The sequence below is a fragment of the Phyllopteryx taeniolatus genome, chromosome 1 (assembly GCF_024500385.1).
Source record: "Phyllopteryx taeniolatus isolate TA_2022b chromosome 1, UOR_Ptae_1.2, whole genome shotgun sequence".
Taxonomy (NCBI): Eukaryota; Metazoa; Chordata; class Actinopteri; order Syngnathiformes; family Syngnathidae; genus Phyllopteryx; species Phyllopteryx taeniolatus.
Genome location: NC_084502.1, coordinates 12,700,094 through 12,723,341, shown reverse-complemented (window position 1 = coordinate 12,723,341; position 23,248 = coordinate 12,700,094). Strand labels below are relative to the sequence as shown.

Sequence of the window (23,248 nt, the reverse complement as noted above, 5' to 3'; positions counted from 1 at the left end):
TGCACACTGAGTAAGGACATTCGTGAGAGTGAGACAAAATCATGATTTCTTTAGAAAAAGGAAAACTGCGTATTTATCGGTTTATGTTTTAGTAGAATGACCATTTTTGTTTTATTCTAGAAACTGGTGTCGAAATAACTCTCATTTTCCAAATACAAATAGAATCATATAGTTCATTTATTTGCAAATATGAAAATAAATAAATACAAGCGATAAAACACTGAACAATGTGAAATAAATGAGCAACTGTTTCTTTGTCTCTCATAAGTGGGTGGCATGTGACGACTTTAATATAAAATCTATGATGATTTGTTTTTTTTTTCTCTCCACTTTTTTGAACCATACCTCGCCCCCAATAGCGCACAATATCATTCCTCCAGACATAAAAAAAATATCAAAGAAGCCAAAATAATGAAAAGTGTGAACTTAGATGTGTCCGCTACGGTTAAGTCAAGGCAACTGTACTGTTCTTGTTCGTCCAAAAGGCTTCTTCAATTCTACATTTTGGGGCGGGGAGCCTCCCTAATACGCCTCAATCGGGTGTTTTTGTTGTTGCCCGATGTGGTTAGTGAAACGACTGTCCTGCATACACATCAGTCATTCACTTGTCTTGAGGCAAAACAGCTTGTTATGGCCACTCTTCCCGTTGAATGAGGCAATCGTTGGAGTGCGATGTCACAACATCGTTAAGGGGCAAACAATATGTGATAGCTCAAACCGGCTCCTTTTTTTTTTAGGTTGAGATGCGTCGATAGTTTCCTTGACAGCTCTTTCAAACCAGCGGTCCTCCCTATCATGAATTTGAACATTGTGGTCCTCAAAGGAATGTCGGTTCTTGTCACCATACAAATGAGCCACCGATTCTGGACCAATGCCGGGCCATGCACCTGTGCAGCGGCTCCTTAAGTCTCTCCGATGTCGAGGTCGTTGCCCTCCTCACTGCACGACGCTGCGTAGATAGACAATGTTGCTGAGTTTGCTTCTCCGGATTGCGTCCTTGGGGTTGAGCAGCTTTTGTCTGAGGCTTTGAAATGCATTGGTACGCTATGTTTGGAGAAAAGGAGTTTTCCTGACAAGCCAGCCACGTGGGTGCATCCTGCCTCCTGCCTCCTGCCTCCTGTTTCTGTCTTCAGCCTCGAGTGTAGTGGCTCCTCTTCTCTTGGCCGATTGACAAACTTGACAAAGGTCAAGTTTGGATACCCGCAGAACAGTCCAGTTGCCTTGATTCAACCTTTGGGGATTACCATGACCTAAATGACCGAAAATCTACACCAGGCGTGTCGAAACATTTTCTTTTGAGAAAAATCCAAGAATGCAAGAATGACACTTTGAAAATTCTTTGACTTTCATTTATTAAGCACACTAAAATCAATCAATCAAGCTATTATAGTTTGTAAATATAGTCGAGTCATTTTGAATCACCGCTTGGTCACAGCTTTCTGATGAAGCTGATAAGGCAAATAGTTTTGGATCTTCCAAGATTTTTGGGGCAGCCCTGTATCACATGAGAATTGATCCGACCCTGCACTGAACAGCAGCCGAATTCCAGAAGCAAAACAAGAGTCATTTGGAATAAGATGATGAAGATACTTTTTAAGAAGGAGAAGAAGAAGAAGAAGATGCTTCAGAATCAATTCATGTTCACAAATTGGACCTCGACACCGAGCAGAAGGTAGAGGAGCGCATCATTTTTGCTTTTAAAAACGAAATGTTACTATTTCAGTTGGAAATCGTTTATTTGAATCTTTGCATATCCAGAAAAGTTATACATTGCATAACACCAACCGTTTGTAAGCGTTCACAACCCGCATCAGGTGGTTCCCGAAGCACCCCCCACAGGACTCCCCGAGGGACACGGTCGAACGCCTTCTCCAAGGCCACAAAACACATTTAGACTCGTTGGGCGAACTCCCATGCACCCTCGAGGACCCTGCCGAGGGTGAAGAGCTGGTCCACTGTTCCACGAAAACCACACTGCTCCTCCTGAATCTGAGATTCGACTTCCCGACGGACCCTCCTCCTCTCCGGCACCCCTGAATAGAGCTTAACAGGGAGGCTGAGGAGTGTGAGCCCCCTGTGGTTGGAACACACCCCCTCCGGTCCCCCTTCTGAAAAACGGGGACCATCAGCCCTACAACATCCAGAGCCTTTAGGAACTCCGGGCTTTAGGCTTTTTAACCACCTCGGTGACCTCAACCCCAGAGACGAGCCCGCCTCAGATACCACAGACTCTGCTTCCTCATGGGAAGGCGGTGGAATTGAGGTGGTCTTCGAAGTATTCTCCCCACCGATTCACGACGTCCCGAGTCGAGGTCAGCAGCGCCCCATCCCCACTCTAAGTGTTGATGGTGCACCGCTTCCCCCTCCTGAGACGCCGGATGGTCGACCAGAATTTCCTTGAAGTCGTTCTCCATGGCCTCACCGAACTCATCCCATGCCCGGGTTTTTGCCTCAGCGACCACCAAAGCCGCATTCCGCTTGGCCAGCCGGTACCCATCAGCTGCCTCAGGAGTCCCGCAGTCCAAAAAGGCCCGATAGGACTACTTCTGCGGCTTGACGGCATCCCTCACCGCTGGTGTCCGCCAACGGGTTCGGGGATTGCCGCCACAACGGGCACCGACTACCTTACGGCCACAGCTCCGGTTGGCCGCCTGGGCAATAGAGGCGCGGAACATGGTCCACTCGGACTCAATGTCCCCCGAGACGTGGGTGAACTTCTGCCGGAGGTGGGAGTTGAAACGCCTTCTGACAGGGGATTCCGCCAGACGTTCCCAGCAGACCCTCACAATACGTTTGGGCCTGCCACGTCGGACCGGCATCTTCCCCCACCATCGGAGCCAACTCACCACCGGGCGGTGATCGGTTGACAGCTCCGCCCCTCTCTGTCCAAGACGTGCGGCCGCGAGTCCGATGACGCGACCACAAAGTCGATCATCGAACTGCGACCTAGGGTGTCCTGGTGCCAAGTGCGCCTGTGGGCACCCTTATGCTTGCTTGAACATGGTGTTCGTGATGGACAATCCATGGTGAGCACAGAAGTCTAATAACAGAACGCCACTCCGGTTCTGATCGGTGGGGCCGTTCCTCCCAATCACGCCCTTCCGGGTCTCACTGTCATTGCCCAGCATGGAAGTCCCCCAGCAAAACGACGGAGTTCCCAGCGGGAGCGCTCTCCAGCACCCCAAAAAGGGCGTGTACTCTGAACTGCTGTTTGGTGCATAGGCACAAATAACAGTCAGGACGCGGCCCCCCACCCGAAGGCGGACTGCAATGTGGCCCGTGACAAAAATGAGTTTGACACCCCTGCGGACTATTTAAATACACCCTAGGCATATTTGTATTACATGCCTTAAATGTCGCATAATATATTTAATGGATGGACCAAAACATATTGTACAAACAGTATAAAGAATAGAGTAACAGTTACATAACAGTTTAAAAAAGAACCGCGAAATACCAGGACCGCGAGAACTGCACCGCGATATAGCGGACGTTTACTGTACAAAAACAGTGCTTTCAACAAATGCCTGAGCATGGAGCGTTGTCATTGGCTGATCTTGGGCCAATCAACGGCCGCCTTCCCGACCCTTCCGCACACTCGCGGAGTGTGATTTCGGGCACACAAACCCTAGCAGCGGAACACGGTGAGTGTTTATGCGAAGCTTCCGTGTACAATCGGCGGTTCGCTTGACACGCATCTGGTGTTCGACGGAGTTGAAGTCTCCTGTAGGACAGAAACAAACGGGCCGTGGCTCGTCCGTCGCAGGGGAGCTTCTTCTCGTGGGTGAAGTGTCTTAGCATTCAGCCTCGAGGGATTGCTAACGCCAAGCTAATGATTAACGACGATGCAAATAGTGTTCGGCAAGTGCTTCCGTGTTGTGTTTGCTGTCGCATTCACATTGACGCCACACGAATGTCATAGAAAGTACAGCTTGTTGCTTACTTACTGGAAGCTTACCGCACAGTGATCTCCGGTCCTGTCGATTTGGAGTGAAAAATGAGATCAATTGTGTTACTTGTCGGCGAATCCCACTTTAGGCAACGCGCCGCGCTTATTTCTCCATTTCCTTGTGCACAGTAGCGAGTAGCAATGTCCCGTGTCGCTGCTCTTCATTCGTCGCTAATAACTTCTCGAGTTCACCCGCGATGGTGTTTGAACGTCTCTTTTTTGTTTTTGTCATGCTTGCCTTTCGTGTGGCGGTCCAATTTGGGGAAACTAATAGCCACACCCTTTTCGAGAACAGCGAGGCAGGAACAGTTTGCCGTCTTCATTCCAGCACCACACCCCATTTCTATTTTGTTTGTTACTACTGCGCTCCTTTAGTTGTACATGAGTTTCTCTACTTTCATGATGTTGGCCAATAGACTTGACTCTGTTAGAAATGATTTTGACTGGTGGTTCTCAACTGTGTGTTGATTCTTACACTATTTAAAGCAGCGGCTTGTACAACCCTCCTTTCATTATTGCTGAGTTTTAACAAATGTTCCCTTTTCTGATGAAGAGGCGCTGCTGATCTCAAGCTTTGTGGCCCCTGCTGACCCTCAGCACCTGCCACTGACCTCTGTGCTGTGCGCAAAAGGATCTCCCAGATGTAGAGGGACTTGACATCTGCAGCTGCTGTCTACACAGTATGTTACTTTGTTCACGCCGCACGGGCTTTCAATTCATTTCGCATGTATTCGTAGCACACCACTTTACAGTACAGCTTATCTGAAGGCACTTTACATATGGAGGACCACCGTAAGAGGGAAACGGAAGGAGTCCTACATGAGCAAGCACGAGGTGACTGAGACTCGAAATGGCCCCTCGGTGTGAATGTGAGTGCGAATGGTTGTTTGTTTATGTGTGCCCTGCGATTGGCTGGCAACCAGTTGAGGGTGTACCCCGCCTCCTGCCCGAAGATAGCTGGGATAGGCTCCAGCACGCCCGCGACCCGCGTGAGGAGAAGCGGCTTGGAAAATGGATGCATGTGTTATACTGCCCCCAGGTGGCCAAGACGCATACACCATTCAGAGCTGGAACAGATTCATGGCACATCCATCCATTCATTTCAATGGGGAAATGAAATTTGAGATATGAGTGGTCATGGAATGAATTAAAGCTATACTACAAAATGAATTGTAACTGAAAGTACAGGCACTTACTACCAGGATAGGGAACAACAAAGGTAGTAGCAGTGTTGTATGTCTGCAGCACAGGAAGCAAGAGCACCTGCTACAAGGGGGGTGAAAGTGAGAGAGGGTGAGGTGTCACAGTAAAGCAGACAAATGTGTCCATCATCACAGTGACCCGAAGCTGAACGAAAACACGAAAACATGAAGCGATAACCGTCCAGTTGTCTAACTTAAAACAGCGTAATAGTGGCAGCGGGCCCGGGCTGAGGACAAAGCTCAGTGGACAATCAAACTTGCATTTTTCACTTTCTTGGGAATCATGCTGAGGGCTAATTTACAGACAAAGCAAAAACAAATATACAGTACCTGAAATACACGATGCGCGGAGCGAATGACATTTACGCTGTTTGATAGAAAGCACAAGGGAGTGTTCAGGAAGCACTTGATATTGTACTTGAAAAAACATGTATGCAATCTCATGGCTGATTATCTGAGCAGTCAGCATGAACATGTTTAGTTTGCGTTTTAAATCCAAAGCATTCTTTTGGACTCTCAGCTCATGTAATGGTGCACCCCCCCCCCCCTCCCCGAGTAGAGTCATTACAATGGCCTATTGTGGCGCTCGCTGCACGTGTAGTTGTCCGTGTGGGCCTCTGGTGGCGCATCGAACGTCACTCTTACAATTGCAAATGCTGCCTGAGTGCGTGACAGAGTCCTTTTTGTGTTGTTTGTCTCCACTTTTGACAAAGGTCCCAAAGACCCAGAATTATATGTTCAAAGAGGCTCTGAAATGAGTTTAAAGTGTGCATCTCTCTCTCTCTCTCTCTCTCTCACTGACATTTGTACTGTAAAGAATAATTATATAATATTGCTCCTTGATTTAAAGGTGTGACATTAGTTTGTGACCCTCCAGTCTTTAATATCCTACCGCCTGGTTATTTCCCGTAGAATAGAGGATTCGAGACACACTGAAATGAATTAATATTCAAATTGTGAGAGGGGGGGGATATAAAGGATACATTTGTAATCTTACTAGAATAAAGTCAAACTATGAGGCAGAAATAAATCAATGTAATCTTATACACCAACCAACAATCGCTGTCCCTCGAGAAACCCATGTACTATTGTTAGCTTAATTGCGGAGTTGCCTTATACTCATTTGAACGTTTTCGGAAGCCAAGAAAAAACACAACAAATAAGAACATTCCAGTTGCCTTGATTCAACCTTTGCAGATACCATGACTTGGACTTGGAAACAAAACTTTCTAGCATGTTGTCACAGGAAGTTTCAAATTATTGGGACAATTGTCTTGTTAGGTACACGATAGGCCTGTCACAATAATTTTGATATCAACTTATTGGTCGATGAATAAAATGGACGTGATAGTTTTTCCGCACTCGATAAATTGTCATTGTTGCGGTGAGTCTGCGTGCCGATCACACAGTGAGCCGACAGAGTTGGACGGCTGTGTCATTAGCTGCTAGTGGGCGGAACACTTTTGGAGCGGTACGCTCTTGCCACTGGTAGCTCCGTCCAATAGCGTTGGACAGCATTGCTCCATGTGCAGCTCGTGGATTCACGACAGACACACTGAGGGAAAGTGAACTGTTTATTGTGTTCGCTAGCCTGCGAGCCTCTGAGGTAGCTTGTGAGTTAACAAGCTAGCCTTCGAGCTAAGGAGCTAAACGGCTAACTACACCGCCGCGAAGTTGTTTAAAACGTCAGCACCGCTCCGAGTTGTTGTAGGTGTTAGTCCCCAATGAACACAAACACGGTAAAGTTAACTACCGTATTTTCACGACCATAAGGTGCACCGTATTAAAAGGCGCAGTCTCGGTTACGGAGTCTATTTCTGTATTTAACACATACATAAGGCACACTGTATTATTGGGCGCATGCATGGTAAAACATACGCTAGCTTAAAACATACGGTAGCATGCATGCACGCTGAAACATTTTTTTTTTTAAAGGCAGCGGGAGCAAAACTGAGTTCGGTTGTACTTTTATTGAAGTATTGAACAATGTACTCACGTTATTTTTTGATCAATTCTCATCCACAAATCCATCAAAGTCCTCATGTTCTCCATCAAACACGCTAGGTTCCCTCTCGTCATTGTCCGAGTCGGTCTCGTTGCGTGCCGCTCCTCAGAAATGATGCGAAAGCTCGAACAAGGAGTGCAAGGAGGGCTGTGCAATATGGCAAAAAAAAAAATCACGCTCCTTTTTTTTTCACATAGTCAGATCTCGATTCGAAATGTATTTGTGGCTGCCCGCCACAAAATGTATATGTGGGCAACACTGAAATGGCAATTATGCGGTGGTGTTACAACACTTTAGGCAATGGCTATTTGAAGACAAATGGTGGAGCAACATGTAGACAGGTAATATAACTATACTCCATGGCTCCCACGCCGCTCGCAACTTCACTTTGAACGCCCTGTTAACACCGATGTCCAGCGGTTGGAGATCGTTCGTCAAGCTGCGAGTTATTGCACTCAGTCGAATGGTGACTGGAGAGACTCTTCTCCCGGCTGTTCTTTGCTCATTAATCCATTGCTCGAGTTGGTCTTCCAACTCGGGCCACCTCGCCTTTGTCTTCTTGACTCGGCGAAGCTCGTTTTCCTGCTTCCTCCACTTGCGAACCGTGGATTCGTTGATCTTGAGTTCTCTCGCGGCTGCTCGATTCCCATGCTCCTCCACGTGACTGATAGCTTGCAGTTGAAACTGTGTTTCGTAAGCGTGTCTCTTCGTCGGTGCCATTTTCGACTGCGGTCTAGCCAGCCTCCGCTCGGAAAGTAGCAGTCAAACCAGCCGCCCCTCATTTTGCTCATACTAGGCATTACGGTAATCGGTCGCCAACTCGAGGCATATCGACATGGATCTACTTGTGTACTGTATGACTTGTTCATTTTGAGTATATATTTGTGTACTGTATACTGTCATCTTCAGATTTATTCTCTAGCATTTTAGACAAAAGTTAAAACAATGACCTCTAGGGGGCATTCAAGGATTGGCCACTGACATAAGTTTAGTTCAAATCAAGATTACAACATGACAGAAATAATGGGTGCTAACTTACTGTAATCAAATGACTTTAACAAATACTGTTATTGACATGCTAACTTTAACTTTCTCACTGTCCCGGCTATATGGACTGGTGTTGTCCAGAGTTTGGGTCGTTTTGCCCGATCAAATTTGTATTTAGATGACGTTCCCCGCGATGTACTTCAGTTGTGCACAGACTGCAAATAACTTGCGTGTTGTTCGTCTGAGACACTGCAAAATAGTCCCACACCGATGACGTGAAAAAACTTGCTTGGCCGGCAGATAGTGACAGTACTGCGCCACAAGGCTAAAAATAAACCAGCTTTTGGATTCATACGCCACGAAGACGCGGAGTTAAATGTCTTGTGTAGATCGATCGGATCGGCGAATAATGACATGAAAGCCGATACCGATCAGATCGGCATACGGTCTAAAAATAATAAGGGCGGGCCTGCCTGATTTTTCATGATTTCAGAGGCATACAAAAAAAAGATGTTATCGTCGATTGTGATAGTTTTTGGAAAATATCCATCCATCCACTTTGTGCACCGACCGCTTAGGGTCGCGGGTGTGCTGGAGCCTATCCCAGCTATCTTCGGGTGAGAGGCAGGATACACCCTGAACTGGTCACATTCACACCTACGGGCAATTAGAGTCTTCAATCAACCTACCGTGCATGTTTTTGGGATGTGGAAGGAAACCGGAGTACCCAGAGAAAACCCACGCGGACACAAAGCGGGGGGCTGGATTTGAACCCTGGTCCTCAGAACTGTGAGGCAGGTGTGCTAACCAGTCGTCTTTAAAGAATTGTCACTACAGACCTATTCATATTCGATATAATGTAGAGTTTAAATTAGCTATTCGTTATACACATTATTTGGGGGGGAAAAAATCAATTGATGCAAAACATTTTTTTTTTTTTTTTTAATGAGGAGCAACTTGGGAGCCTAAAAAGAGCAACAATTCCCGTGCTGCTGCCTTTCATGTAGACAGCTCGTGGTCAATTCAAGCCAATTCGTCTTCAATCAACCTACCGTGCATGCTTTTGGGATGTGGGAGGAAACCGCGGTGAGTGCCCGGAGAAAACCCACGCAGATGTGCTAACCAGTCGTGCACCGTGCCGCCTTTTGAAAAATGTATCGCTACAGGCCTATGCATATTCGATATAATGTAGCCTTTAAATTAGTTCTTGGTTTTACACATGATTTGCTCAAAAATCAATTGATACAATTAAAATGAGGAGCAACTTGGGAGCCAAAAATTCCCATGCTGCTGCCTTTCACGTAGACAGCTCGTGGTCAATTTAAGGTCAGTGCCCCAACGGCCGGCCATTGGTCCCAAGCCCAGATAAAAACATGGGTTGGGAAGGGCATGCGGCAAAAAAACTGTGCCCAAAACACGTCATGCGGGTGACTCTCTCTGGTGACCTCTGATGGGACAGCCAAAAGTCGCGGCAACAGCTTTCCCCTCATACTCTTGAGTTTTGTAGCAGATGATTATTGTTGTCACTGTTAGGAAAAAAAAAAAAAAAAAAAGGTTGTTGTCTTTCCATTGTCAAGTTGACTGTGCCGTCCATTTTGTAACGTTCTTGTAATGACTCTTGCTTTCGTACTGCTATGTTGCCGTTTACCCCACAGTGTCACACTTTTCAACCAGACCTTGTTCATTTGGAGAAGCTATTCTGAAGTTTCCATTGACTTCTTTCCAACGTTTTCTTTTTAAGAGGCAACACCCTATTGACCATGATGACGCAAGTCCCATGGCAATGGGTGTGAAAGAATTCATTTTGTTGTCCAAGAAGGAGATTAAAAGCAGCAGATGCAAGCGGTCATGTTCATCGCCGCACATGCTCCACTGACGGACGGGACCGTTTGCTTTGGCCAGATGCTGCTTTTGGGGAAATGTCTTTTGCAGCTGCAAAAGAACGGCCCCTTTCTGGGGAACTGCCATTAAAACAGTTTTAGTTTGATTGGGATTGATTTGCTTTGTGTGAACCTGAAGTTTGTTTCCTGCATCTGAACATGATGCATGCACCCTCTGACCGACTCTCTGTCCTTTCACAGACCCTCGTGGTGTCTCCTGAAGTTACCCACCATGCGCGAGTACAAGCTAGTGGTGCTGGGTTCAGGAGGCGTGGGAAAATCTGCACTGGTGAGGGACTTATGGTGCCACATTTATCTTATTTGACTACTTAACTAAACTGTGACTTGTTTTTGAACAAATGTTTATACAAGAACAAGGAATTGGAGAGCCCTAGGAATCTTTTGGAATAATCTTACTGAAAGCTCTCCAATGTAATTAATCAGTCAAAAGAGAAACCAATCATCAAAGCATCGTGGCATTTTAGTTGCATTTTCAAACTAGAGTCAATGTGAAATAATCCTTTTCTAGTTATATATTCTTCCTATTATCATCTAATAGATTTTTACGATTCTGATTCCATTTTGGATAATGCTTAACGATTTGATTCCTTATTGATTCTCAAATTTGTAGTTTGAAAAATAAATGAATACAATAATAGTTTCCTGTAAAACTAAATGGACAACAAAACGAAAACGCATTGTATATTTAAATACAAGACGCATCTTTGTTTAGATCACTATCTTAATGCTAACACTCAATGGAAAACCCTATGGACGGGCTAGCAGAAATGAGCATTTATGGGTAGGATTTACCTTCAAATAACAAATATTCACACACAAATGCCGTAGTAACATACAAAGACAGGTACTGTAACAATACTCACAGGCATATATTCTTCCTAATCTGTAAAAGTTCTATCTAGACCTTCTTCTTCCACTCTTTTTTAAAAAGGTAATTGAAGACTCTAAATTGCCCGTAGGTGTCAATGTGTTTTGTGTGTCCTGCAATTGGGTGGCGACCACTTCAGGGTGCACCCCGCCTCTCGCCCACAGTTAGCTGAGATAGGCGCCAGCACGCCCGTGACCCCAGTGAGGATAAGCCGTATGGAAAATGGAAATATAAATGTGTAGCTCCATGCATGCATCGCACCATACTGCCTGCCCTAAGAGACCAAGGGAAACTTCCGCTCGCAGTTTCTGGCACTGTGTATTTTAACGTAACACCCGGAAAATTTGCTTGCGCTCTTTCCCAGAATGCATTCCTGTAGTTAAAATTACTGTATCAGTTTTTTGACTGCGTTAAAATTGATCTTTTTGTTACTTTGTACAGACAGGCTTTAATAGTTAAAGTGGTGTCATTTATAGTTAAATTAGTGTTGTTTTTTTAGTCGTGTGTGTACAGCTGTTCTTGGTAGCAATCAGGCACCCTTTTTCAGAGTAGTTAGTGTGATGTAGCATCGGTATTAATACCACTTGAGACGAGTAGTTGTGCGAATGCCAGCCAATCCATGTGATACGAACGCTAACGAAAACGCTTAATGATGTCATCAATTCAAGTAGAATTGAATCGCTAGAAAATCCAGCTCACGATTCCAAGGTATCATTCACTTTGGGACTGGTTCCCACAGATTCTTGTTATAATAATATATATATATATATATATATATATATATATATATAATGATTAGGATTCCCATCCTAATCATGATATTATTTCCTCTATTTCTATTATATAGTGAATTTTGATTTACAAACTCAATTGGTTCTTGAAGGGGGTTTGTAAATTGCAAAATTTGTCAATAGAACCTAACTTTCCTATATTAAAAAAAATGGAAACATAAATAATTGTTTCCAGCTTTGACTAAAGTCTCTATTCCAGCAAAAGGTTTGAATACTTTGAACACAATATAAAGCTATACAGTATTGTATGTCAAACATGACAAAAGGTGATCAATCAAAAATGTCTACTAACAAGTTAACAACAAGCATGGACATACTGCCCCTACTAGCTTAGTGTTGCAGTAAGCACAAGCTAGCACCGGATGTATCTTAGCGAGCAATGCTTTTAGAGCAGACCAATGCCCAAAGTCCGGCTCCCGGGCCAAATCCGGCCCGTGTTCATATTTCCACTGGCCCGAAGCCTCTGTCATGAAATCAATAATATGTGGCCTGGCAGTACAAAATACACGCGCAATTTTATATTTCACCACAGGGTGGCAGTAAACTTGTGGCCGAACTGTTGCGGGGCCGTTTTGCGCATGATCTGTTTTTTTTTTGCCCATTTCTAAAATGGCAACCGGAAGTAAGAAAAGGAAAGTTGATAGCGAGGGCCGCCGTTTCCAGGACAAATGGAAATCTGAATATTTTTTCACTGAATTTAGAAACAACTGCATCTGCCTAATTTGCCAAGAGACTGTGGCCGTGTTCAAGGAGTTCAATATAAAAAGGCACTACCGGACGAAACATGCTAATTATAACAAGCTACCTGGGAACGAACGCAGTGAAAAATTGAAGCAACTGGAAGCTGGTTTAACGGCACAGCAACACTTTTTCACAAGAGCCAATGAGTCGAATGAAAATGCACCAAAGGCGAGCTATGAGGTGGCAACGCTGATTGCCAAGCACTGCAAACCTTTTACTGAAGGTGAATTTATTAAAGACTGTGTGATGAAAATGGTGGAGAACATTTGTCCTGAGAAAAATGTTTGCCTGGCTCGTAGCACGGTGTCACCAAGGATCCAAGAAGTTTCTTCGGATATTAAGAGACAGTTGGACGCAAAAGGAGTGGAGTTTGAATTGATTTTGTATTTGTATTTTTTAAAATCAGTTACTGATTTTCTTTGAGAGGAGTGGACAGTGAAATGAACGTGCGTGAAGAGCTACTTGACCTCCAGAGCCTTGAGGACCAAGCAAGAGGGCAAAGATTGATTTGTTTCTGTTTGATCCGCCGCCGATGACATCAAATTACAGTGGAATCAAATCACGGGGATTATTACGGATGGCGCACCTGCCATGGTTGGCGAAACCTAGTGTGTAACAAAGTAAGCGAAGAAGGAGGTAAAGCTATAAAACTCCATTGTATTCGATGTGGCAAACATCTGAAATATGATCACGTTATGAAACCGGTGATGAAGGCTATTAATGACATTCGCTCCAAAGCCCTGTGCCACCATTTCTACGCTGAATACGGAGATGTTGTGTATCACACCGATGTAAGGTGGCTCAGTCGGGGGTCTGCACTGCAGCGTTTCTACTCACTCAAAGAGGAAATTGGACAGACAATTCTTGGCAAAAAAGGGACAACCGATGCCAGAACTAGGCGATCCTGTTCGGCTGTCCGATTTTGGATTTTGAGTTGACATAACCAGACATCTGAACGCCCTGAACACGAGCCTTCAGGGGCCAAAATGCACTGATAAGCCAACTGTATTCCCATATGAAAGCCTTTCGGGCCAAGCTGCCCGATACCACACATTTCCAATCTCTGCAAGAAAGAATGACGCGTTTTCCAGCGCACAATATTAGTGCGCAAATGAGGAGGTATGCCGCAAACATCTCATCTCTGACTGAGGAGTTTCCAAAGGAGATCACGCTTTTTTCTTCTCCCGTTTCCGTGGATCTCCGTGACGTTCCAGCCCACCTGCAGTTGGAGCTCATTGAGCTGCAGTGTGACACGCAGTGTCGCCGCCGGTACCAACAACTCCCTAAAATGTTGAGCTTGTTTGGCTCGACATTCTCAGTCATGAACATGAATAAGACCCGACTCCCACCTGCGGGACATCTTCAAACCACCGCGTTTGAGCCAGACCTGCCCCCTTTTACTGCAGTCGAGATCACCCTTCACATTAATGCAAACATGTTGTTTGTTGATTCTGATGAATAAAGTTTGAGTTAGAGTCAAATTCCATACAAATACTTGATTTTGCATTTCATTCATTTTTATGCTAACCTTCATTTGTCCACGTCAGGCGGTTATCAGATCTACCGAGCAGCAGACAGCATAGTAAAACAAAGTAAAATACAAATAAATGTAAAAAAGCATTCCCCTCGTCGGTAGCATGTAAAATGAGCGCCGGCCCGTATGACAATTTCTTTACGTCGATGTGGCCCCTGAGCCAAAAAGTTTGGGCACCCCTGCTTTTAGAGGATTGGAGACATAAAAACAAAGAAAAGGACTTTGTTGGGAAAATGGTATGCCAAGGTGAAAGGCAACAACAAAATTCACATTCATTTTCGTTGAATTTTGTTTTTGGTGTGAAATTCATGTTTTGTTGGTTTCCTTCTTTGAACGGTTATTTTGTGGTACGTGATGCATTTTGTGCACAAATAAAATATGTATGGGTTTTCCCCAGAATCAGAATCATCTTTATTTGCCAAGTATGTCCAAAACACACAAGGAATTTGTCTCCGGTAGTTGGAGCCGCTCCAGTACAACAGACAGTCCATTTACAGAACACTTTGGAGACATAAAGACATTGACAAAAAACAACAACAAACAACAATTGTGCAAAAAGATGCAGAGTCCTCAGTTCGAATGGCTAATATCGCAATAGTCCGGTGCAATGACCATTGTGCAAAGGGCACTGAGACTTCAAGGAGTGGATGCGGTTTAAAGTGACGAGTACTGCGATAATCTGGGACAATGGTTGTGCAAATGGAGCAGATGCTACTCTGGCATGAGTGGCCACTATATGCAAATAGTGCAGCACGGCGAGACAACGACACTGAGTGCACGAGTAATACATAATACAGAAATGTGACAACGAACTCAAGTCCAAAAATTGCCAGCTTGTTGTAATGGAATTGTAAGTTAGCTGTTCAAGAAGTTGATTGCAAGAGGGAAGAAGCTGTTGGAATGTCTACTAGTTCTAGTTTGCATTGATCGGTAGCGCCTACCTGAGGGAAGGAGCTGGAAGAGCTGGTGACCGGGTTGTGGAGGGTCAGAGAGGATTTTCCACGCCCTTGTCTTAGTTCTGGCAGCGTGCAAGTCCTCAAGGGTGGGTAGGGGGGTACCGACAATCCTTTCAGCAGTTTTGATTGTCCGTTGCAGTCGGAGTTTGTCCTTTTTTGTAGCAGCACCGAACCAGACTGTGATGGAAGAACACAGGACCGATTCGATGACCGCTGCGTAGAACTGTCTCAGCAGCTCCGGTGGCAGGCCATGCTTTCTCAGAAGCCGCAGGAAGTACATCCTCTGCTGGGCCTTTTTGAGGACGGAGTTGATGTCGGTCGCCCACTTCAGGTCCTGGGAGATTGTAATTCCCAGGAACTTGAAGGTCTCGACGGTTGACACAAGGCAGCTGGACAGCGTGAGGGGCAGCTGTGGCGAAGGATGCCTCCTGAAGTCCACGATCATCTCTACAGTCTCGAGCGTGTTCAGCTCCAGGTTGCGTCGGCCGCACCGCAGCTCCGGCCGCTCCGCTTCCTGTCGATATGCAGACTCGTCACCGTCCTCGATGAGGCCGATGACAGTGGTGTCATCTGCAAACTTCAGGAGTTTGACAGTCGGGTTCGCTGAGGTGCAGTCGTCCCTCACCTGAGTTTGAGTTTGAGTTTGAAATAACCATATTTTTATTTTGACAATTGCAAAGACTTCCATGAATAAATGTATTTCTGCATGAAGAAATACCGGAACGGGTTGCCAGCCAATCGCAGGGTGCACATAAACAAACAAACAAACAAACATTGGCACTCACAGTCATGCCTACGGGCAATTTAGAGTCTCCAACTCATATATGTTTTTGGGATGGAAGCGGAGTGCCCGGAGAAAAGCCACGCAGGCACGGGGACAACATGTGAGGCTGACGCTCTAACCCGTCCGTCGGCCACCGTGCCGCCATGCATGAAACAATGAGACATAAATGTAAATGACTAACAAAATGAATAAATGAACATTAAATGTCACTTTTAATCACTGCCATTGACAGCTGTTGTATTCAAATATCCATGTTAACATGGAGTACTGGCAGTTGAGGTAAAAGTGGCGGCCTATGAAAGATGGCGAGGAGAAGAGCCGATTGTTTTGTTTTTTGCACTTTGCTGAGTTCTGTGGTGGTTCTCCTTTTGTTTAACAAAAACAAAAACCAAATGTTAAACGTCATTAGTCTTCACTTCCCTGTCACGACAACAACATTTAAGAAAAAGCCACCACATTTGCTCCCATTCCTCATTCCTAGTTAGTCGGAAGTGGCCAGTGTGGTGCTATTTCTATAACCTTGAGTCAAAAGGGACACCACATCGATAAGGCAGGACCGAGTACTTCTTGGACTGTGATGCGGAGTTTGACATGTTTTCGTAATCATGCAATCATGACCTACCTTTATTCATCCACTTTAGACAGTCCAGTTTGTGCAAGGAATTTTTGTGGAAAAGTACGACCCGACAATAGAGGACTCCTACAGAAAGGTAAGCTCAGGATGTACTGTAATGTCTTAAACAAGTATTACTTGTTATATATCATTTGTAAGATTGCTGTCCAAGTCAAGGCCAATATCAGCTTTTGGGGCTTGTCATTCAAAATGTCTTTTGTCTCTTTGAGTCAAACTTTTTTTTTTTTAACTTTGTCTTATATCGTTGTTGTCGGGCGGAAACCTTGTATATGTCCAAACGTAGTCCATTTTGTATATTTTTTACAAAACTATGGGTCAGTCCTGGTCTTGTATTTATTTACTTGTTGAATTATTAACCAATTGAAGTGTTGAAAATAGCTTGAGCTAAACTTAAGCAGTCTTTGCGAGAGCCTGGTGGCATTGTCGCCTCAAGAATGAAGATCTGTTTTGATTTATTTATTTTATTATTTTGAAGTAAAAATAGGTAGGTTATATGCATTTTAGTAGTTCTGTTTTGTTACAAATTGATAGCCGTTATAGCTGTTGCAGAAGGAAGCCTTTCACTACTACACTCTATTCAGCTCATCTTTTTTTTTTGGTTTAGACTTTTGAATCTCAAGCAAGATGGCGTTTTGTTTTTATCCATCCGTTTTCTGTCGCGCTTCTCCTCACGCGGGATGATAGCCTACCCCAGCTATCATCGGGCAGGGGGCGGGGTACACCCTGAACGGGTTGCCAGCCGATCGCAGGGTGCACATAAACAAACAAACCAACAAGCATTCGCACTCACATTCACGCTTACGGGCAATTTAGAGTCCCCAATGAATGCGTGTTTTTGGGATGTGGGGGGAAACCGGAGTGCCCGGAGAAAACCCACGCAGGCACGACGGGGAGAACGTGCAAACTCCACACGGACGGGGCCGGGGATCGAACCCGGGTCCTCACAACTGTGAGGCTGAAGCTCTAACCAGTCGGCCGCCGCGTTTTGTTTTTATCCCCCCTGAAAAGTAGTGATTTTGGAGATGTAAAGATTCCACCTGACAGAAACAGTATGTCCTTATACTGAGAAAAGAATGCTTCAGAATGTGATCAAGTTAGATGTTTTGTCAGCTCTCCGCTATACGGCTTTTAAAACGTCCATGCACGTGTCGACTTCTAAAAGGATTGCCGAAACAAAATTTCGTCTCCGTTTACCGAAGACTTTGCTTTTTTTTGTCCCGCAGCAAGTGGAAGTGGACGGGCAGCAATGCATGCTCGAGATCTTGGACACGGCTGGAACAGTAAGTGCAGCCAGAAGGTGCACGCTCACCAGGTCAAATCAAGCAAGCGGGCTGATGTGCGTTTGTGGTCGTCGTGCTCTGCAGGAGCAGTTCACGGCCATGAGGGACCTTTACATGAAGAACGGCCAGGGTTTCGCTCTGGTCTACTCCATCACGGCACAGTCGACGTTTAATGATCTGCAGGACCTCCGGGAGCAAATCCTGCGAGTGAAGGACACGGAGGATGTGAGTTTGATGCCTCCGTTTGTACTTAATATGTATCAATGCTGCCTCCAGTGGCGCAGTACGACTATATAAAAGGTTAGCAGGCTAAACTAGCTCGTCCACAACATACAATGCTTTACAATTGATGTGACTTGTCATTTATTGTATATACTTTTGTCCTGTATACTGAGTGGCTTCAAAAGGATTCTCGAGCATTTTAGACAAAAGTTAAAACAACGATGACCTCTTCAATGATTGGCCACTGACCTACAGTAGGTACGGAAAGTTTTCAAAGCCCCTGAAATGTTTCACTCTTTGACTCATGGCTGTATGAGCTCAAAAGGCTGCTTCTACTAAATACTGAGCAAAGGCTCGGAATACTTATGGCTCTGTGAATCTGCAAATATGTCAACAATTCAGTTTTGAACGAGTCCATTGCAGAAAATTTGCACTGGATAGTATTGGACTGTATAAAAACAAAGAGTAATAACTCGAGATGTACAGATACCAGTGTCAGTCACTGTCAGATAACTGTACGTCTGTGTGCATTCTCAGACTCATAAAATTGGTCCAATACTACGACAGCGATACTGGCAGCCATGGCAGCCGTGCAGCGCTAGTGTAAAATAAACCCAGACTTGTATGGGTGTGTTTTGCATTTCTGTGTGGTGATGGGAGGGGTGGGATTTTGTATGTTTCCTGCTGCTGTTTTGGGGGTTTTTTTATGTATGAAAAGTGCTATATAAATAACAATTCTGTACAATTTTAGTTTGGGAATGGGAGTGATCTCTGTGGAAATGGGAGGGGGCTTTTTTTTTTTTTTTTTTTTTTTTTAAACACTGATTAGGAGGGAATGGGATCATTTGTTTGCGGGAATCAAAATCCACTCACGTGTCGGCTTCTGCTGCAAATGGCGCATTCAATCTCGCACTGCCATAAGTTGGATACCGATAGCAATTACAGAACACACTTCAGAAAAGACACCCTTTTTCTTCTTTTTCTTCTTCTTTTTTGGAATTACGGTCCAGATTACAAGGCGGAGTAAGTGATGGTGTTCTATCACTTCAGTTGTCCTCCCAGCACTAAAAGGCCTTGTTACAGGCTGTATTTAAGTTAACTGTAAATGTACAGAAAGACTGTTAGAATCACATGCAGTTGGATGTTAAGGTGCAATTCACTATAAAGGGTTATATTTGAGTGAACCTTTGGCCATCTTCAAGAAAAGTTTGTTTTGATATTTGATACAAATCAAAGCCATTTTGATCACAATTGCAAGACCTAATGGCATTTATCAGGTATCAGTACTTGGTATTGCCGAGTACTCGTGTAAGTTCTTGTCCTCGGTCTGAAAAAAAAAAAATGGATCTCGTGCATTCATAGTAATAACATTGTAAAATAGAATATTAAGAAATAGTTTTTTGCCTTTTTCTCCAGGCTTCACTTTCAACATCTTGTCCATCTTTTCATTCACAGTCGACAGCTTCTGGCCTCTATTGACTCCTCCTCTTTCGTTATCGTATACTCGTGCCGCACCCCCTCGCTCCGGTTTTTCTGTGATTTCAAGATTTAATTGAATGAACATAATTCTCTTCATCTCGTCAGCACTCGCTTTCTTCGGACCCGTGGTTGGACAAAAAAGCCCGCAATGTCGGCACGAAAGCCAACACATTCTGTAACTTGCACCACGGGGTAACCGCTCCAGCTGATTTTGTGAGGTTCGCTGACGCGCAATTGTAGGTCACAAAACTCCGTGGCAAGTCAAGGTACCGCTGTACGTTCACATCGTGACCCCTTTTCCGATGGATTCAAAGCAGTCCGTCCACCGCCACAGTTCCAGTTGTTTTCCATTCAAGTTTGGTGTTTGTAAAAGCACTTCAGCGCTCTTTCTTCATATTCGTCACAAAGATATGACTGCTCAGTGTAAAAAATGTTCAGCATATTGTAAATGTGGCCTTAAAATACAATCTTTGTGGATTACCAATTGGAAGAGTTATCCCCCCCCCCCATGCTTCGATGAAAAGCAAATAACAATGACCTTCCTAATCAAAGCCGGTATTTCCCCTTGCGGGATTTGCTTGATTTCTCCTGATACCAAACACGCTTTCAAATGATTACTTTGATCAACTGTGCTTCCTTCTTCAAAAAAAAACCTACAGAATATGTAAAGCTCAGCCTTTACAGATGAACATTTGAAATGTTCAACAATTTACCAATCTTGCATATTTCTGTAACGTTGCACAAAATGGATGGACTATTCATGTCCGGGTGAAAGCCTCTAACCTGGCAATGCTGTCCGCGGCCATGTCTTTAGTGCAGGCGGCGCGCATCGGCAAAGACGGAAGCCGCTCAATGGAAATGGATTTTGCGCTCGGCCCTAATTGCACGTAAGGCCCGCCTCCGCAAGTAGCGCGTCTTGACTCAAAACCATGTTTTCTGCGTTTTTGTTTTCACATCAGAAAATATGTACATGACTCGTAAGGCCGATAAGCCCCGCGTGAGTTGACGCTGTATTTTGGGAGCGCGGATAGGCGCATTTGCGCTGGCTTGCAAATGTCCGCTGCCTCTCACTGTGCGTGGATACAGTGAGAGGATTGAGCGCGTGCTGGCAGTGTTTGACGAATGAATGGTCGTGTGTGTCTGTGGATCGCTAATTATATCGGTTTGACTTTTGAAATCCCGAATGACACTAAAGGCAACTTTGCCATTGGTTAAGCAGGTCCCCATGATCCTGGTGGGAAATAAGTGTGACCTGGAGGACGAGCGTGTGGTGGGCAAGGAGCAGGGTCGGAACTTGGCCCGTCAGTGGAGTAATGTCGCCTTTTTAGAGACGTCGGCGAAGTCAAAGATCAATGTGAATGAAGTAAGTTTGCCTGCCGTGCAGAAGCGTTGTGCTAGTGGCCCAAGAGATGAACTTTGTATGCTTGCAGATTTTCTATGACCTGGTGCGACAAATCAACAGAAAAGCACCGATGGAAAGGAAGCCAAAAAAGAAGAAGGGCTGCACACTTCTCTAAGAACCGCCACACAGACACACGCACACACGCACACAAATCCGGGCTCCGGGCTCCGGGCTCCGGGCCAGGTGAGTGGCCTTTTGATAGAACCCCTATTCCAAGCAAGCGCTGAGCAGCAGTGAGCACTAGAAGTCTCTCGTGCACAGTGGTCACTGGTCAGTGCCATGAAAAAGTATTGGTCCCCTTCTCCTCAAATTCTTATTTTTGCATAGTTTCAATGTTTAAGATGGTCATCAAATCAATGGAAATATTCAAAGTTATGAAAGTTACTATTCAAAGTTATCTGGCCCCGTGTGGGGCAAAAATAAAGCGAAGAACTGGTTGGGCCATCCTCCTCCTCAGCAGCAACAACAGAAGTCTTTGACATCTCCGTGGAGATATTTCGGCCCACTCCTGAAGCGCGCCTCAGCCTGAGGTCACAAACTGACGGCCGAACATTGTTTTTGTTCAAGAGCGTGGTTCCGTCAATCACGTTCTTTTTCTGAAATGCTATGCTACATTTACGCTAGCTGTAACGAGACACACCTTCCCCAAAAACGAAACTTTCATCTCGTCGGTCTGTATGATATTCTCCCGAAAGTTTTGGGAATCATTCAGATGTGTTTTTTGTTTTGTTTTTTTTCTTCTTCCCCAAAATGAGGAAGAGCCTTTGTTCTTTTTTTCTCGGCCGTGGTTCTTGCCATTTTTGCCCCGTCTCTCTTCCTTATTGTTGTGTCCTGCACACGGACTTTAACTGAAGCAAGGGAGGCCAGCAGTTCTTTCCAAGTCCTCCTGGATGCATCATTGCTGTTCTCTTTGGAGACTGGCCACTCCAGGGAATGTTCACCACTGTTCCATGTTTTTTTCTCCACGTGAGTAAAATGGCTCGCTGGAATCCTCAAGCTTGGGAAATGGCTTTTGGAACCCTTTTCAATTACTTGACTTCTCGACTGTTTTGGAATTTCTAGGGATGGTGTCATTTTGTTGCAGCTTTTATAGATAAACCGATTCTGTTGAAGTGATTTCTTTATTGAACGGGTCTGCAGGTCATCCAGCAACAATTGGGATTAACCACCACTAATTCATGATTTCACAAGTGGGGTAATTACTTTTTCACGCGAGCCCAGGTAACTTTGAGAAGTTGTTTTCCCTTCATCAATAAAAAGCGTTAAAAAAAAAACAAAAAAAAACAGCATTTTAAGTTCACTTGGGTTATTTTTCTGATGTTTACATTTGTTTGATGATCTTAAACGTTAAAATTGGGAAACTATGCAAAAATCTAAGTGTTATGCGCACATGCGCAATGTCCCCCCAAAAGTTGCCAGTAACTTTACAAATGTTTACATTTGCTTTGATCACGATGTATTTGTATTTTTCTACAGCACAATAGAATAGTAAAAAAAAAATGTTTGGAGAGGAGGCTGGAATGTTTTCATTTCAATAGGAAAGATGTTTTGAGTTACGAGTGTGGTCACAGAACACATTTAACGCTTATCTCAAGTGCTCCGTTTAATTTGAATCCCATTAAGAGCAAAATATATATTTTTTGCCTGATCACTCGTTTTTTTCAAGAATGGGACACGGGATACACATTTTTCAACTTCTGAGCCCAACTTTTTGGAGCAGCCATCCCACAGAACATAATCTGTTTTTGCATTTGAAGCTTTCTCGTGTGACTCCCAAATGGCTAAATGAATCCTTCTTTGTTTATTGTTTTCTTTCATGGCATGAAGACCTGTCTGTTCGTGGACCCTGCCAACATTCCGAGTCCTCTCTGAAAGCTGAAACATGGCGGGAGTCGCCATGTTTGGAAATCCTGCTCTCCAAAAAACAAAACAAAAAAAAAAGTTGTTTCACCGCATCATCATAGTTACTTTTAGTGATCGAAAGAGAACCATGTTTGGGATTTAAAGTGTACTGTCAAAACTCAATGTAGTTAAACGTTGGCCTTACATTTGTGCACTAACAGTGACGACGACGACGCGTCCTTGCTCTCGACTTACTCTCCTACTTTGCTAACCTATTTCCTAAGTGACTTGGTTTTATAATGAGCCGAAAGCCTTCTAATATATTCAAGTCATGTTTTGGCATAAAGTTGAGGACGTAACTGTTTTATAGAGGGTGCCTTTGTGATTTTACTAGACCACCTCCAATATTGCTTCTTGTGTCTCTTGTCAGATGGCTTTTCCAGCTTTTATGAAATGATACAAATTGAGTATGTTTGAACTATTTTCTGTCCTGATGATTAAAAATGACTTGTTTGTTACTGCGTGGTCAATGTATTTAACATAGCACGGTGGCACATTTCAGGTGGCACGGTCGGGGACCGGTTGGCCCACCTGCCTCACGGTTCCGGGGGGACCGGGGTTCAAATCCCGGCCCCCCGCCTGTGTGGACTTTGCATGTTCTCCCCGCGCCT

The 23,248-nt window shown here is 44.6% G+C and overlaps 1 protein-coding gene across 5 annotated transcripts; it reads left to right on the top strand.

Annotated features, from left to right (window-relative positions):
- The first annotated feature begins 3,518 nt into the window (after nt 1-3,518).
- Nucleotides 3,519-23,095, top strand: rap1aa (RAP1A, member of RAS oncogene family a). 5 transcript variants are annotated; one of them, XR_009788462.1, is made up of 9 exons: nt 3,520-3,644; nt 4,503-4,629; nt 10,225-10,312; nt 16,360-16,428; nt 17,576-17,632; nt 17,717-17,857; nt 20,553-20,696; nt 20,764-20,918; nt 22,563-23,095. XR_009788462.1 is itself a non-coding variant. In XM_061772767.1 (9 exons), exons 3-9 carry the CDS (start codon nt 10,256-10,258, stop codon nt 22,605-22,607), a joined length of 636 nt encoding a protein of 211 aa, XP_061628751.1. In that variant the 5' UTR covers nt 3,520-3,644; nt 4,503-4,629; nt 10,225-10,255; the 3' UTR covers nt 22,608-23,095. The 5 variants fall into 5 exon arrangements, 4 of the variants coding, with proteins under 4 accessions (XP_061628768.1, XP_061628751.1, XP_061628779.1 ...); XM_061772767.1 differs by having other exon boundaries at nt 20,796-20,918; XM_061772776.1 differs by having other exon boundaries at nt 3,641-3,780; nt 20,796-20,918.
- The last annotated feature ends 153 nt before the right edge of the window (nt 23,096-23,248 follow it).